Raw genomic sequence first — 17,909 nt, forward strand, 5'->3', positions numbered from 1 at the left:
AGTAGCATTCTTCATCATGAATTACAGCTTCTCATATTTTTATCCAAGGAATGAGTTTTCTTTCCAAAGATTCTGAAGAAGTTTTTTCAAAGCACATCAGTGATCTTAGCTACACTGTTTGAAAGATGCACTGAAACAAAGCTAAACCTTACAGCTGCAGTTTGACTGACAAGAGTGGGAACTTCACAGCTCGAAAACTGAAGTTACAAATCATCCTGAAGCAGTAAAATAGAATCATTTTGGTTGGAAAGGACCTTTAAGATTGAGTCCAACCGTTAACCTAACACTGCCAAGTCCACCACTAAGGGCCGCATCTACACGTCTTTTAAATGCCTCCAGGGACGGTGACTCCACCGCTTCCCTGGGCAGCCTGTTTCAACAGTAGTAACCTCAAGACCAATGAACAGTTAATATTAGCTTCTCTTTTAGAACCTATCCAGTATTATCAATCTTTAGCACGAGAATGCCAAATTTACTGGGGAGAGGGGGGGAACCGAAAAAAAAGAGTGTTTCTGCAAAGTTTCAAGAAAACTCAAATTATTTTATTCACAAAAGCAGAAGTCAATAAAAATATAGATATCCTGATCAGTTTTACAGACCATGTTCATTTCTTCTCTCCTTCACTGACAGGCAAAGCATCATGAAAAAAAAATAGTAACAAGCATTTACATCACAAACCATTATTAACACAGATTCATGTATATGAGCAAATGTTTTAAAGTTTTTGCATATAATTATAAATACAAAAAAAATTACAGCTCCAACAAAACATTCCAAGAAAAACAGCTCTCGTGTTTTTTTCCTTTTTTGTTTCTGTGCTGTACTATTTTTCAGTGGTGAAAAGAGTATGTGCTGTCTCACTGGCATTTAACAAACAGGTTTTGCTTTAACCTGAAATTTAGCATGAGCTCACTGCACTCCTTAAAGTGTTTTCTTTGAATTCCAAAGCCCTTCACAGATCAAATTAGGACGTTTGTGCTAGATTACTCAAGTAATGCCAAAAAAACCTGTCCACATTGCTACTAATAGCATCAGGAAGCTCTTTTTTTTTTTTAGTTATGGAGCACCACACACAAAAATAACTGAAGAAATCCTTGTTGTTCAAATCAAACTTCTGTCAGCTCAGTGTTTACACATGAAACTGGAGCCAAATCTTTCCCCTTCTGTAGACATAAATTCTCCCTAGAAATCATGAGTGAGTTTTGTGAAATTTATACAAGTCCAGCTTTCAGGACCATGACAGAAGACAGCTGAGATTAAGGAACAAGGCCAGTCATTTCTGGTTTGGTTTGGTTTGTTGGTGGCTTTTATTTCCAGCTAGTAAGACTAAACCCACATCCAGAAAAATTCTCAGGGTTAAACAGACCAAGTCCTATTTTTATTTTTTTATTCCACTTTTATGCCTTTTAACTTTGGAGAGATGAAGAATTTGCAACCTCTTCCATTATAAAGTTAAACCTTGACAAAAATATTTTTAGAACAGGTTACAAAATTATAAAACAAAAATCATTTGAAAACAAAAACCAAACAGAAAATGCTATCATTTTTCAAAATGCAAGTACTGAAGTAGGACAAAACACTGAAGCACTGAAATTGACTTAAGGAAGGGTTGTCTTGCACAGAAAACAACTCCAAACCCATAATTATTACTGCTATAATTCTGATGATCAAAATCTACAATAATATTTCAGGTTACTTGCATGCAAGTGCTTCCTGCCTCTGCCTACCTAAACTGGCAGCATCACAACTGGGAGAGAGTTCACTCTTCTTTTAAAAAACAGAAAACCCATTTTCATATATAAACAATTCTTGCTACGGCAGAGCTACAAGAGATCATTTAGACCACCTAGCTCCTCAGGACGTGACTAACTATACCTGTATTATTTCTCATACCTTTATCTCCTGCTCCTTAAAATATCCAGCAATAGATCATTGAAAAGTAGGGACTCGTGCTTCATCTTGACTATACAAAAACAGTTGACATTCAGAATTTAAAGCAGTCGTTGCCAAAGGAAAGCCCTACCCTCTTCTTATTGCAGTCTGGATACTGAAAGTGTAAGCTGTTGCAGCATAGATTTTCAACTGACTACCTGCAGACTGAAAACTAGGCTACCATCCCACTGACTTGAGTATGTCAGAATTTCATACTTAATGTACAGAAGATATAAAACAAGATCACAGAGTACTACATACTGAAAAAATAAAAAGTCAGAGTATTTTCAGCAAACTCAAATTCTCTACTGAAGTCTTCTGCAGCGGTGTCAGTCTTGGCATTACATGACCACACCTATCTGCAACTCCCACCTACCCCCAGCCTACCCTCTCTGATGAACTTGCACTCATGGTAACAGACAGGAATAGTGTGCACTGTCTCCTTTTACAAAAGCAGAAAGCGTACATTACCAGTCATGATTACTTGGCATGACTCCAACACAATCTTCAAAATATGAGCATTTAATAGAAAATTTAAATTTAATTTTACAAAATACAGACACAACACTACCCGATGTAGCAAAACAATGGAATTGAAAAATAATTTCAAAATATTTAAAGCATTAGGTTCTAAAATAAATAATGCTATCTAAAAGAAGTGTTCAGGTTTTGTGATTAGGAGACAGTTCCACTATTACTGATCTCTTTTTCAACTTCTTTACAAGTTCCATAATTTATGTAGAAAAATATACAAGAAAAGAATTTTGGGATAAAGAATAGGTTGGGTATGTAACATTTAACATAAATAAAAAGCCTAAAGCAAAACCAAAAAGAAAACCAATCGTTTTATTTCTGTACATCAAGACTACAAATAGTATTTTAACACTTCATTTCTTACCCAAATTAAGAAATTATACATTTTTATATGGTTACTAGTAAACATCTTAAAATCACTCAGTTTCCCCACATGTAAAAGGATATTGCTGGTTACTGCTTATTAAATATGAAATCAAACAGAGGCTTCCAGTAACAGCAAAGTATTTTTCTGCATAAGAGATGAATACAAATTTGATTGTAAATTTTGATGATTTAAAATATAAAACTAAATTTCAGAGGGATGCTCTTATGAATCTTACAGTTTGAACTATAATTCCTTTTTTAAACTGACTGCAGTTTGCATACGAATACCCAACGATGTGCCTACTACCAGGGGAACAGTTCCTTCCATATGAAAGCAAATTTTTTCCCAGATATCAAATTATATTAAGCAGCATATTCCCACCCACTTTTCTTAGCAGAAATACTGCAGGCAGATGGATATAAAAGCTGTTTAATCACAAAAAAATAATGAATTTGACCAGTGTCTGCGGCACAGATATGGTATTTAAGATGGAAAGAAATGGTAGAGAAAAGGAATGTGAACACCACAGGCTTCAAATATAAAAGATAAAGCCTGGTAACTTTGGTTCAAATAATTTTAATAGTTGTTACATGTATATTTTTCCAAAGTGATGACTTTTGTATGTACTGTGTATGCAATAGGAGTCTGATACATTTAAAAAAAAAAATCTGTACAGGCACAAAAGACAGAAACAGAACAGAGAAAACATGGATAGTCACACCCATTCACGACAGTGTTCAAGTGATAATGACGCAGCCGAAGATTGAACTTAAAATAATGCGAATCCAATTTCTCCAAGGTATTTCGGAAAGCACAAAAGGAGTATTAGGAAAGTTTTCTCTCAGTGCCTACCATCTTGAGAGAAGGTAGTATAAAACAAAATCAGTTCTGCAACAACTATGATTTGTAAACAATTCTACAACGTAAGTAAAGATGTTAGGTTATCAGTAACGAGTACTTCCATCCTCTCAGTTCTGGGATATCTGCAAACATCTGCTTCACTTCCATCTAAAAGATTAATTACAGGATGTTAGCCCTGTCTCATCCCAACGCGCTGCATGGTACACAACTTTATTGCCAGTTCGTGAAATTATTTATGTTTGAACAGCACAAAGCCAAAGCTTCATCTTTGGTTAATTTCACTGAGATGTCACTGTTCTTTAAATGTGCTCTTTCCTCACATAAACACAGACAACAGCCACGCTGCACACAGCATTCATTGTTTTGAATCATAAAGCAGTGTCAATGTAGTATTAATTAATGAAAGCTAACTAAGAAACCATGTTTAAAAATGAAACCTATTTCAGGGCATTTGATAAGACACAAGAGCTGCAGAAATCTAGATAGAATTCCCTTAAAACTGCTTGGGTATGGGTGCTGCTTATAGAGTAGGCACTGGTTAGTTCCTCTGCAGATCATCCAAATAAGCATCAGTTTGACTCAGCTTAATTCAAATCCAGCAGCACATTCAATGGCATAAAGAAGCTTGCTTCGCATAAGATTTTCGTCATAAAACTCAGGAAGCTTCAACAAGTTCATGCAGGTACTGGCAGTAGGTAGTCTGTCTAAATCAGATCCTCCATTGTGAATGCAAAATGCAGGATATAACTCCTGAAAAATGCAACAGAAAAAAACATCAAAAAATACACACAAGCCAAAACCTACCCCGTAACAGCTGGCACAGATTTCTAGAAAATAAATCATTACATTAAAACCTGTCACAATGACATACTCAAACGGCATTTTCTTTCATTCCTGGTGGTCCCAAAAGCACTCTTGAGTTGCGTAGTGCCTCCCTCTACCTTGTCCCTACCAAGATCCATTAATTTGCAAAACACAAAGCAATTTATTTGGTTCTAAGGAAAAAAATAATTATTTGTTATTGTTCATACACTCTACTCTGCAAATTTATGATGCTACAAAAACGGTGAAACACAAAATGGAAAAATAATACAGCAGCATGCAAGAATTTTTTTGCTGTGTTTGGGATAAACAACTGAGACTCTCAACTTCAGACTCTCCTCCTTACAAAGCCTCCCAAATGCCCATGGATGCTGTTTATTCTGTAGGAACAGGAAAATGATGGCTTCCTGCTACACTGAAGTTTTCTGACAGTGAAATACATGCCGAACACAGGGAACAACAGACCGCTAGCAGTAATGGAGGTAAATGGAGAAGCATGTTCTATCATGTTTGAATGACATACAGTATTTGTCATTGTATAATGACACAGCTTCTTCCGAGTTGTTTTCTTCCTTCCAAGCAGGGAAGATGTTGTTTCTGTATACACAAAAATCCCAATAAAGGCAATTTTGCTCTAGCTAATGAAGTGATGTGCTATGCCAGTTACAACATTCTTCTGTTACGAGTTCAAAAGTATTCCAGTTTTACGCACAATTCTACACGAGCATTTACTTATCATGTTAAAGTGATGCTCTGAGGAGAGCATGAGTAAGTGACCAGATCTAAGAACAAATTTTATAAAACTACAGTACTACATCAATTTATTTCTGTGACACCAAAAAAAAAATCCCAAACAAATAAAAAACTATGATCAAACATACCCTTTCAGTGTTTTCCTTCTAGAGCTTTAGTTTGTTAGCATACCCCAGATATACAAAATAAGTTCAAGTGGATGAGTATCAAGCCATCATTTTCCTTCTCCTCACCACCATATACGATCGTATATTTCATATATTCTTTGTTAAAATTGTCTGATACAATGTTAAAGGCATTTCTTGCCCTAAAGGGATTTCTGTCTAAATTAATCTTTCAGCAAGCCTACAATTTATGAATTTCAAGACAAACAGTACTAATGACTTCAGTGGATCTGTTCACATGTAAGATTAAGCAAGTATTTACACTACCATGGTCTAGAACTCTGAACCAAGAAGTAATTTATATTCTCCAAATAAAAATCTAATTTTATTTAAAACAATTATACTTTGTATTTCTTCACAGAGTGATTATAAAGTCACTCAGCTGTTACTGGGATGATACTGATGTGCATAGTGAGTCTGTAATGATATAAACTTGTTAAACCCTGATTGTTCCTCTGATGTGATAGCTATTGATCTGAGGAACAGACTTCTAAGATATTTTGTATGTAATATTTAATTGTTTTAATAATATCTGATTTTTTCTTCTTCTGAGAAAGAGTATAGTGAAAAATATATTTATTTTTTACCTCTAAAGCACTGCTTTTGCTGGCAAGAAAGTATTCATTTTATCAAATGCTTGCCTGAGGTAAAGCAGTTCTGATTTTAGAAACTGGAAAAAAATCCCAGCTCCAAAGGCAAAAGGTCAATGAGATTCTAAGTTAAATTATTGTTCAAATGGAGGCCTTAAAAGTATTTCATAGCTAAAATGCTGCATTTTTAGTGTTCCTTTCAAAATGCTAATTGAATTCCCCTACTTTAGCTTTAAAAATGGAAAAATGAAGTTCTAAATTGAAATGTCATGCCAAGGGCACCATTTGTTGCATAATTAAATACTGTACAGCAGGAAACTGCAATAGTTTGGAAGTGAAAAGTATCGTCAATTTATTATGTGACCTGATTGGAACTTAACAATTTTCAACCATGCTTTAATGATTATTTTTTTTTGTCTGTAGCAATCACATTTATTAAACTTATTAAACTTTAATTAGCTTTACTAAATGTTATTCTGAGTCTGAATCTGGCAGTGAAAGTTTAAGATTTTTAAATGATGCAAAGCTAGACTGTGCTATCTATAAGCTATGAATGTGAAGACATATCCTTATCTTAAATTAACAGGCACCAACTTTAAGGAAACGTGAAGGTCCCACAATATAAAGTGTACAGAACATTGCAGAGCGAAAACCAGAAAATGTGCTCCCCTCAGCAAAATACAGTCCACATATTAAAACTGTAAATAGATTTTGAAGATACCTTGTGTGAATGTCCACCATCAACATATTCAGACAGTTATTTGGCCAATAATATTCGGCTCTCCTGCAGCTTCACAAGCTTCAACTTCAAAGCTCTAAACACCACACTGTCACAGGCTACCAAGACATTACTGCCGATGACAATACCAGTTACCTACTTCCTTTTTTGGCAAAACCCTCGTTTGTTGGTAAATCCACGTTAACAAGATCCTACTGCAAGCACCATGCAAGTATTGACTGAACTCCCGCTCAGCGCTGCCCAGCAAAGCAGCAGTAATGCCTTCTCACTCTGCTTTCCGTTGCCAAGACTGTTACATGTGGCTGAGCTCACAAGTCCATTGTACAGTGAATTAATCTTTTAACTTACTGCTATCATGCTGAAAATTTGATGACAATTTAACTTCCATTTTTTCCAAGCCAAGTATTTTAAAGACAGGCTGGGGCCTATCTCCCAAGTACACACACAGACTTCAGCTTTCCACATTTGGCTTCTTTTTAATGTGTCATGGTCAGCCTTAGTGTTTTTAGACTTTTGATTCACTTCCTCCATCTCTTCAAATGTCACACTGGCTACCTCGAAGCTGGGTAGCTACATCTGCATTTCTTCCTCTCCCCTTGTAATTAAAAAGGATGACAACAAATGGAGACTTCTGTTTACTTTGTTTCCATACAATTGTTTCCCAATTCTCCCTTTATTACATGACTGATGTGCACTGTTCTATCTTGGTCTCACCCCACAGTTTTCTAATTGTTCTTCCCACTGTCCTATAAAATCCTGCTTGTTGCTAAGAGTATGGTAGAGTGATACTCACATGGACTTGGAGCGTTTAAGAGAAATGCTTGCAGGCTTTTAAATAATCAATCACACAAATCAATCAATGAATATCCTAGGTAGGATTCCTGTGTTTAAACAGCCATCTCCATTGTCTCCATATCCAAATCTAGTCACCCCAGACACTCTTTTCTGTTGAAGGGGATCTGGTAAGTACGTTTTGTGGAGCCTAAGACATGATTCATTTCATCCTGAAGTAGACATGTGGAGCAGACAAATTACCGACTGAAAGTGCCAATTCCTCTCCTAGGTGCCTATAAAAGGAGTGTAACTGAGCTATATATTATAGATATTGAAGATACGTTGCCTATCCACAAGCTAACAGCACCACACAGCACTTGCTACAGCAGCTGAAGGGATTGTGCAGAGGGTGAGACTGCACAGAGGGTTACAGAACAACTGTACTAAAGGGAGGTTTAAATGATCACACACTGCAATGGCAGTGCTGCATACCCGTATCAGCTTACAAAGAAATAGGAAAATAAACAAAAGGATTGAAGAGGGAAGAGAACGTGAAGTTGCAGTATAACAGGATAGATGGAAGTCAAGGGAAAAGGGCCGTGCTTCCCTGCAGAATGTGGCACTAGAAACAACTCTTCCACTCCAAAATCGCTCTGCAGCCTGGAAAAAAACCACTGTTTACACTACTGGGAGCATTCTTCCATCACCCCTCGCAAGTGATCCACATACTACTGTATCACAACCCATGTATGCTTTTATGTATTTTAAATCATTCAAGTGTCAGAGGTCTGTGTCTGAGACCACTGTGATTTCAATACTGGAGTGTCGTCTTGTTTGTTTTGCAGAGAAAAACTGTATTTTTTAAAAAATTAATCAGAAGTTTGAAAATTCTAAAATTAATTTTGTTTAATTCAATATGAAAAAAACAGTGATAAGTACTACAAAAATCTAAGTTGTGTGCATGAAAGAGGAAGGTGGGGGGTTTTGTTTCATTTTTTACTTCTGACATCTTTAACATGTGTCACCCTCAGGCCACATCACAAGAAAGGGCCCAATTCCTAGAGCTGAGAAGAAATTCTTCTAGCATTTGCCTTTCAAGTATTTTTTTAAATGCTGATAAAAAAAACCAAACACCCCCCCCCCCCAAAAAAAAAACCCACCAGAATGAACTTCCACAGTAATATTCAAGAAAAAATTGTGCAAAATTCCAAGTGTGTTGTTTCCACCTCCAGACTCTATTAAGTGTATCTGAATTCCTTGTTCCTATATAAAATGTTAGTATCTGTCCCTGAAGTATTTTTATAATGAGAAAATGTTCATTCAACACCACTTATTTTACAGAACAGCTAATAAACCTTCAGGACTTACACAATACCTGCATTCATTTCTTATGGGTGCATCTACCTGTTTTACCTAATAAATGTAGGAAATTAGTTACTATCCACTGTTAATTAAATATTGTACCACAGTACCTTATAATGTGAGAATTTATTAAGTACACATACTCAAACTTTGTTTGGCAACAAATCTTATTCTTACTTGTAAGGAACTGGATGATGCAATGCCTCTATTTGTTCCACATAAGCCCACCATTGTATTAATTTTACTAAGTAGTACAACAGTAAATATACTGTTGACCACTGCACTAAAGGTGATGGTGTTGCTATGAAACAATTTATTCTTTTATTTTCCTACAGAAAAGCATTGAAAGTTCCCACATTTTAGAGGCAATTAAGTCCATGGCCAGTTCTTAGCCAGAATTTTGCAGCCCAGCTGAAATTCATGGGTAGAATATCCTCAGAATTTAGTTTCAAAATGTTTTCAATTTGCCTCAGCCTCTCTTTAGTTTTATAAGCAGTGGACAAAAGTTTTCTTCATACTTAAGCTTCACTGTCAATAGCAATCTAAAGACAGCAGCAAAATATTTAGATACAAAGGGTAATGACCTGTGACCCTATAAGCAGGTAAGTGGTAACTAGAAGGAAACACAATGCATCTCCCACTTCAAATGGTTAATTTAAGAGGTTCAAATTTAATAGCTGCTTTTATATCCCAAATCCTCTTTCGCCTGATTTAAAAGACATTATTCTTAACTCAACCTGTTCCTTGAAACTGGTAGCAATACTGCTTGGGTTCAGTAACGTGAAATGGTAGCAAGGATCTTCCATGAGAAAGAGTAAGCGCTCTAACCAATGGGTTTGTAGGCTTATCAAATTTTGCAGTTAAAATAGAAAACAACAGAACAACATTTCATCGAATATTTTAAAACTATAGTCATTATACATACAAATGCAAACATCAAAACTGTTTCTGTAGTCACAGAGGAACATTCTTCTCAAATTGTAAAGTCATACAGACAAGAAAAGCTTGTATCATAGCCTGTAGTATTTACAAAAACTTGCCAGGAAGTCAGGAAGATATATACCTTAAACCCCAGAAGAGGCGGTCGAGAGCAGCTTGTTACAAACTTGAGTAGTTTGCGTTTCTCTTCATCAGTGAAGCTTTCTACAACTCTCCAGAATATTTTAATTACAGGATGGTCTGCTGTGTAGCCACCTATAATGAGATTTAAATGATTTATAGGTAGAATAGTTTTATGTAAGAAATACATTCTTCAGAAAACCTAGTATCAATCTTGAAAAGCTTGGGGAAAATATTATAATCAGCAGGCTTATGATGCTGACTGCCAGTATCTACAGATCTCTTTGATCACTGCATTTTCAGTTTCTCATTCATTGCTTACCTGTGGCTACTATCTCCCTCAGCTTCTTAACTGCAGTTTTCTTCACCTAATCCTATTTATTTTAAATTCATTATATTTAGTTTAGCATTTACCTAGTAACTTTGGATTACTACCTTTACTCCAAGAGTCTGCAAAATCTGCAAGACTCAGGATGTTATTTAATGCATCAACTTACCTTGAGATAAGTTCAGATGTGAACTGATGATATAGTAGCTACTTTTTGATTACATTCATGATAAATGCAGGGAAAAATGAAGCAAGATACCTTACATTTCTCACAAGGAAAAAATACGAGCTCTCTCTTCAGGCTGTCTGAGAAATGGTAAGTATCTGAATGCGGTGGTAGAAACAACTATCCCAAAGTCATTTGCAGACTTATTTTCAGGGCAACCAGACACAAACATTGACTAACACCCATTTTGAAAAGGAATTACATAGTTTTTAATTATCCAGCTATAAACTTGTACTTAAGTGTGTGAATAAAATAAACTGTATACCTATATTTCCCAGCATTTATAAAATTAGGTTGCAATTTCACCCAATCTTCCAAAATTCAGGCCTGTCTAGAGAGTTTGGCCAAAGTTAACAACCAAAGTTAACAAGAATGACCCTACAACTTTGTTCTAAAAGCTAGGATAAAAAGCAAGTTTATTTACTTCTGAGTCAGTCATAACATATTTTTTTTATTTAAGTAAAATATGCTTACCTGAATAGTTTGTGAAAGATTTAAGGTCATCCAAACTAATAGGAACCTGGGCACCAGAAATCAGAACCTAATAGTGAAGGAAATTAGACAGTTACATTACAGGGAGAAATTAGCATTTATTTCTGTTTAAAGCAATTGTTTTCTGCAGTTTTAAGCAGAAATACCTGTATTTCCTGTTGATCAAACATTCGAAGCCATTCAAGATTCACAACATTGGCCAGTCCCTGACGGAAGGCAAGGCAATGCTGTCGAATTTGTTTGTTTAACCTGTAGTCTGCCACCAGATGGATGTATGCAATTCGGTTAGCGCTGGTAACAGGAATATCTTTTCCACCTGGCTTCAGCTCAACCACCTATAAACATAACAATTTTCATCACCTTGGTAAACTTTAATTGTGTGCTGTAACCGTAAAATTGAACTGAAAAACATTCTAGTAAGTGAGGTATATATTTGAAGCTTACTAGAATATAGTGAAGAATATTCACCTCAAAATAAGATAAAAGATTATGACAAGTTATAAAGGTAGGGTTTTTTCTGTTTACTCATAAAAGCACACTCTAGACATTCAGTTTTTAGACCTAGACCTCCAGCTGCTAATGCAGCTGAGTGCATGGCCCTGTGGTTTATTACCAGAAAGCGGATTCAGCAAAGTCAGAGTTCTTTTATAGGAGACAGCATGTAATACTAAATTCACCACTGCAAGTCAGACAGAAACTGAGGCGAAAATCTTACCCTTGGCAAGCTCGCCCCTAGCTTCACTGATGCTATTAAATGCCCTGGAAGAGAGAGTAGCCTGTATAAGCACCAAGCTCACACAGAGCGCTCTCCTTCCAGTTGGATCAGAAAAGCTGTGCTTGATGGGCTAGGCTCTTCTCTAACTGGTGATGGTGAATTCTGCAGGATCAACATTAGGGTAAAAGCAATGTCTGCTGAGTCAAAATTAAGATTCTGATACAAGCCTAATTTACAGAATGATAAGCATTCACAATTCTTACTGTTGAAAATCCAAGTTATACATGCTCAGTACTTTCAACAAAAGTAAAAAAATCCCAGACGAACAAAAAAAAAAATCAAGCCTAAACCTTGTTTTTCTACAGAGAAGCTTAGCTTTTGTCCTTCAAGTACACCAAGATACCTGATCATGGAAGAATTTGTACTTAAAAACCCCAAAACCAAAGATACTGTAATTGCATTAATATATAAACTAGGATCAAAGGTAGTTGTTATTAAAACACTAAAGACCTTTACATTTTCTACTGCATGAGGTTAATTTTGATGAGTAGCAGCCCAATTGGAAGAGATTATTAGAGTACTAAGAAGAGGATTAAAAAACCTGAAAAGCTGAGATACTGTCACCTTCTGAACCATTCCAAAAAAAGTTTGCTTTTCTACAGTCGAGTCAGCAATTTTTTAATTCTTTTTTTTAAAACAACTGTGCATTTCCGTCTGCGGTAACGATCACACCTTTAAAGCACAGAGAATTAAACAAGTGAATAGCTTCTTTTGTAACATGCTACCTAATATGTGAACTGTTCTAGCACTACGCAAAACACAAAATGGTAAGATTAAAAATTCACAGTGCTTTTGAGCATTCCGATTTTTACTTGATTCATAGCTTTTTAAGGCCAAAAGAGAACATTAAGAGCTGTGAATCTGACCTCCCAGATAACACAGGCCAGTGGATTCTGTCTAGAGATTCCTGTATTTAACTCAATAAATCCACAGATGAGTTAGAGCACATTTTTTAGAGAGACAGGCAATCCTGGTGTAAAGACTCCATGTGATGAAGTACTCCTTGATAAGCTACAACAACCTGAATTACAATAGGTGTTAAAAATATGTCTTACGTCCCACTTCAATCCTTCAGCTGCAAGCTTCTTGCTTTTGTTACACCTCCATTAAAAAACCTCATCAATACTCCACCATGTCTGTGTGCCGGTAGTACTAACTGCCAGTAGTACCAGGTAGTACCTGGTGCCACTGACTGGCTCAAGGGTGAGGATATTTTTACTGATAAAGTCCATAAGGAGCATTAATAGAGTATGGGACGTGATCCATACCACAGTGGAAACACCTGACGAGAAGGGGCCCCTGCGCTGCTAAGCTTTCTCCTCCGCTACTGCAGGCAACAATGCGGTCTAGGAATGTACTTTTTTATCCCACTATAGTAGCTTTGCTATTGTTACTGGAAAGTTAGTCAATAATTGGATTCATCTAATGATTAGAAACATTCTAATCTCCACTTCAAGTCTAATGGGCAGAGTTTGTTCATACCTGCTGCTCTTATTTCAATATTGTCCGATAGCTTAACCAGCTCTTTCCTTCCTCCTCAATTATATCCATGATGTATTACTTACGGCCAGCAACCTCATTAATCTTCCCAGAGACTTTTTCACTGAACTAAAATAAGTTCCTTTAATTTCCTCCTATAAAATACCCTTTTACAAAACCTAACAAGATCAGAAAGCTTTCCCTCACTTGTTATTTAAATTCCTGTTCTCTTTGGTGTTACAGGATCAGAGCTACCAATGATGTTCCACATGAACAGATCGCCGCTGAAACCTCAACACTACTAATACTTTGCTATCTGCTCACTTACAAATTTTCTTTGAACTGCATAATTACTTGTTCTTTTGTCACTACTTCACCAAATACAATTCCTCTCTTTGAGGTATGGACACACTGAATTTGGCCATATTAAAGCCTATTTGTATCAACTAACTCATCCAAGCTTCTCTTAAGAATACAGACACCAACAATCAACTAATAGTTATTACTCCATTTGTGTACAATAATTTCTATGAGCTCCGTATTTACACAAAAAGATGCTTGAACTAAGTTCCTAAAATAGCAAAAGGGAACTACTGGCAGGGTGTTCTAGAAAACCGCTGTGTTTTAAGATTCATCCCAGCACTGGGTGAAGTAAAACGTCTAACTTTCCCTGCAGGTCAGCAAACAGAGATCAGGACATAGATTAATTTATGCTTATGTTTGCATTATAATAGTATTGTCTCCACAGTTGTTTAAAGATGTTGGGAAAGCTGTATTGTATAGTAAAAGCTATTCTCTCCCCCTATAATTTTTTTCTGATTTTCAGGAAGAATGTGTTGTACTCTTCTTGACCACTTTTTTTAGAAAATAGGAAAAAATATGTTTTTAAATCCTATTGTTCCTTTTATTTTTATATTTTTAAGTAGCAAACCTTGATTTCTGATCCAGCAACACTTCTGTAGCCTTCCTTCCTCCCCACAACCCTGCATTGCCACAAGTAAGACTACAGCATTCAGTTAACCCAATTTCCTGGGGTTTTCCAGTGCTATAACTATCCATTTTCAGAGTTTATCAATGTGAGATTACCATTTTGTCAAAGTATCATCACAGTCTGAAACAAAATGGCTAATGTAGCCAGAATAATAAATATATTATGCCATAAAGGCTAAGATGGATGTAAAACAGAAGACAGAAAACAGTAACACTTGGTAGCAGTAAAACTATAGTAAATGTCAATGGAGTTCACTTTTTACTCATTCAGTGTTTTCATGGCGTTTTAAAGGAACTATTGTACAACTCCCACTTAATTCTAAATGTCAGGAATAATTGTTGGAAGAGTTCCTTTTCAAAAAGGCCACAACACAACTTATTACATCTTAAAAGATTTATCAGATTGCACTTTTATTTTTATCCATCCAATTTTTGCCACTAGATGGTGCAAGATAACAACACAGGTTACACAGGATGGGCAAGAACAGAAAGTTACCCAGAACGTGCAGACTTGTGTTATCACCTTATTTTCTATTTTGTAGATCTAAGTTTAAACAAACGAAAAAAATCATTTAACTTGGTTCATTATCAAAATCACATATTTTAAAAGAAATCAAATCATACATATTATTTAGGTAAGTATTCAGATCATTCAGACAATACCATAGATAACTGAATTTGATTCCACACTCACAAAATATGTCTTCAAAATGAAATACCAAAATGGGATCAAAAAGTCTCATGTTTTTAAAAATCTGCAAGAAAATGTGCTTTGCATTTTTTAGTACTGTGGACAGAAGTATTGCATTAGGCTTCTGACTGAACGTTAGATACACTCGGAACTACAGTTGCATGCACTTCGGGTCTTCTTGGCTATAAATTCAATTATATGTTTCTGCAGGTACATATTAAAAAAAAATGTGATCAACTTACATTTATATTCTCATCTAAGAAAACCACCACTGCTTGTAAAAATAATAATAAAAAAATTACATCTATTTTACGTATGGTTGCAGTTCAAGTGAACAGTTCAAACAATCATTTTGAGTTGTTATATCTACTATTTTGAACATTAGCATAATAATGAAATAAATACACACCAAAAATCAGGAAAACAGTGAATAACATAGTATTTGTCAAGCAGAATTCAGGAGATTTATCTTCTGGCTTACTGATAATAATCTGTCACACAAAGTCTATCTGTAAAGTGATCACGGCAATGTGAAAACAGCAAGTGCCTGTTGGTAGACAAACTTACTGCTAGCTGCTGCTCACACAGATCTGGCAGTAGCAGCTGCTTCCCAAGTTAATGGAAAAAAAGGTAATATTTAGAGGGTAAAGTGGGAAATACTTTAGGAAAGAACAAGGGACCTGTCATCTAGGTATTCTTTTTTTGTGTATGAAGACGTAAGACATATATTTCCAGTGCAATTTCAAAAAGCACTTTTATAGATAGTCAAGAACTCTTACAAACTGGTTTTAGGACAGATGAAAATATTCTAACTTTTCTCCTGAACTCTGATCACTTCTGTTCACATCACCCCTGAAGTTTTTCCCCATTCTGAAAGTAAGGCGATAAAGGTTTTCTTTCTTTCCCTGTCATCTGCCTTCCAGATGTTCAGGCAGGAGTTCCAGGTACTAGATTGCATTTGAATGCCTAAGAATGCATTTGCTGTAAGTGTTACAAATCTGCCTGAGAATGATCAGCCTCAAATTAAAAATTTTGCTTCTGAAAAACCTCCAAATAATTCACGTAAGCCACTGTGTCCTAGTAAAGAAGTTGCCAAGACAGGAACTTTCAGAACTATTTTTAAGGCTTCAAAATTTTCTCTCAGGGAAATTTCAAGGCAAAGAACTCTCCTTTAGTGAGTCAACATATTTTCAGTAACAACAATGACATTCACATCTGTTTAAAAAGCCAAAGATGATGTACTATACTGATTTCACAGAAACTGCTGCCATATATATCATAGTGCTTTTCTGTGGATTTGTGCTTCTACACTTGATTTATGGAGCCTTCTGATTGTGGAGTCTTCCGATCGTATTCAACTTTTCCAATCCATGTAATCACAAGACTCAATGTTTGAGAATACTCGCCAGAGTACAGAATCTAACATTTTTGAAGGAAGAGGAATACAAATTTCAATCTTCCTCTCTTCCCTTGCACAGCCACACAACTCACCTTCCTCATTGAGAGGGGGCACGGGGAAGGGAGGTCTGAAAAGAGGAGGTATTTTCTGAATTTGTTAACCTTACACTTATTATTAGCATTTTATAACCATTTTATCACCATCTAATCTACAAGATAAAAGGAAAAGTAAAATCAATAGACACAGCTACTTGAAGGCACCTGTAACTATAGGCTGACATTCTTCGGAGACTTTTTATTGGCCACCGTTTTATGCAGCAGATCCAACAGCTGAAATCTAGGCTGGTAGCACTGCATTAGATAATTCTTTATCAAAAGCTAAAGCTATTTGGGGTTGGAAGATAAGGTTGATGGCATAGCTCCCCTAATTAGCAGGTCTAATGTGCAAATTATTAAGTACCTTTTTCAACTTCTGGTGAATGCACTTTGACAATAGTTTAATGGGATCTAAAAGCACATTACAGGATTGGAATCAATACGCTGATAATAGAATTTCTACCTTCTGCTACTGACAGAGGCAATAGAGCCCCTTTTGAATGTGTCTTTCATTGCAGATAATGCTTTTGTGCCACAATTGCTGGATGGACACTGTCATGAGGATAGCTATTTACAATGATAGATTTATGATGCATTTATTGGGCACTAATTTATTAGACACTAAAGTGGTTGTTTAGCTGAAAACTACAGATAATGTACATTCAACATAAGGAGTGCAAATTAAGCACTTTTCCCAAAGTGAATTAGCCTTACCTTGACACAATTAATTAGTATGCAATGGTTACATGAGTCCAATACCAGACAAAATGTATTTATCCGTATGAGGATTATTAAGGTAATGAAATGAAATATAAAAAGTAACTTGTTGCATTAAACCACAGAAAGCAGTGACAAGAACCAGTAAGTTCTGCTGAACTACACTAACATGCAGTCTCATTAAAATATGGTTAATATTTCATAGATAGTGTTCTCTCTCCAAGTATAAACATAGCAAAACAGCATCAGAATATTTAATTTAACTTACATTTCATTTAGTTACTCAGAAACTGACTATTATATTTGATCTTCCTTTTAAAGTTATGCAGAACAATTAAAAATCAAAAGTCTTGATAATACTAGCCATAGCCCTTAGAGAATTTTAACGAACAAATTAGGCTTCTTGGCAAGAATGCGCTTTTCACAAGCTTTTGTTGCAGCATGTAGAGCTGGCAACATCTCCAACTTGGATATCCTTTTATGTTATTTCTAAGCTATTTCTCTATTCTATGTCCTTCCACCTTACTTGTTGAGGTAGGTTCTAACTTGTGTGGCTAATTTTTAAGGACATACACAGTAGATGTATGAAGTATGGAAACCAAAACCTCTCCAGAAAATAGCAGCTCCTCTTCCTTTTTAATTAGAGACTAAACAGGATTTGTATTAGGTGCAATCAACAAAACTATTACTTTAAGTGCATTTAAATGAATGGCTTTGGAATACAAACAACAAACTTTTTTTTCCCCTCTAGAAAATCCTA

The 17,909-nt window shown here is 35.7% G+C and overlaps 1 protein-coding gene across 1 annotated transcript in view; it reads right to left on the reverse strand.

Annotated features, from left to right (window-relative positions):
- Positions 1 to 520: 520 nt before the first annotated feature.
- Positions 521 to 17,909, reverse strand: part of UBE3C (ubiquitin protein ligase E3C) — an 81,325-nt gene continuing 63,936 nt past the window's right edge. The window contains exons 20-23 of the mRNA XM_049798256.1: positions 11,150 to 11,338; positions 10,986 to 11,052; positions 9,962 to 10,092; positions 521 to 4,444 (exon numbers count right to left, since the gene is read on the reverse strand). Of these exons, the coding sequence (XP_049654213.1) occupies positions 4,274 to 4,444; positions 9,962 to 10,092; positions 10,986 to 11,052; positions 11,150 to 11,338 (558 nt within the window). The 3' untranslated portion in view covers positions 521 to 4,273. The remainder of the gene's footprint in view (positions 4,445 to 9,961; positions 10,093 to 10,985; positions 11,053 to 11,149; positions 11,339 to 17,909) is intronic.

This window comes from Accipiter gentilis, chromosome 4 (assembly GCF_929443795.1).
Source record: "Accipiter gentilis chromosome 4, bAccGen1.1, whole genome shotgun sequence".
Classification (NCBI taxonomy): Eukaryota; Metazoa; Chordata; class Aves; order Accipitriformes; family Accipitridae; genus Astur; species Astur gentilis.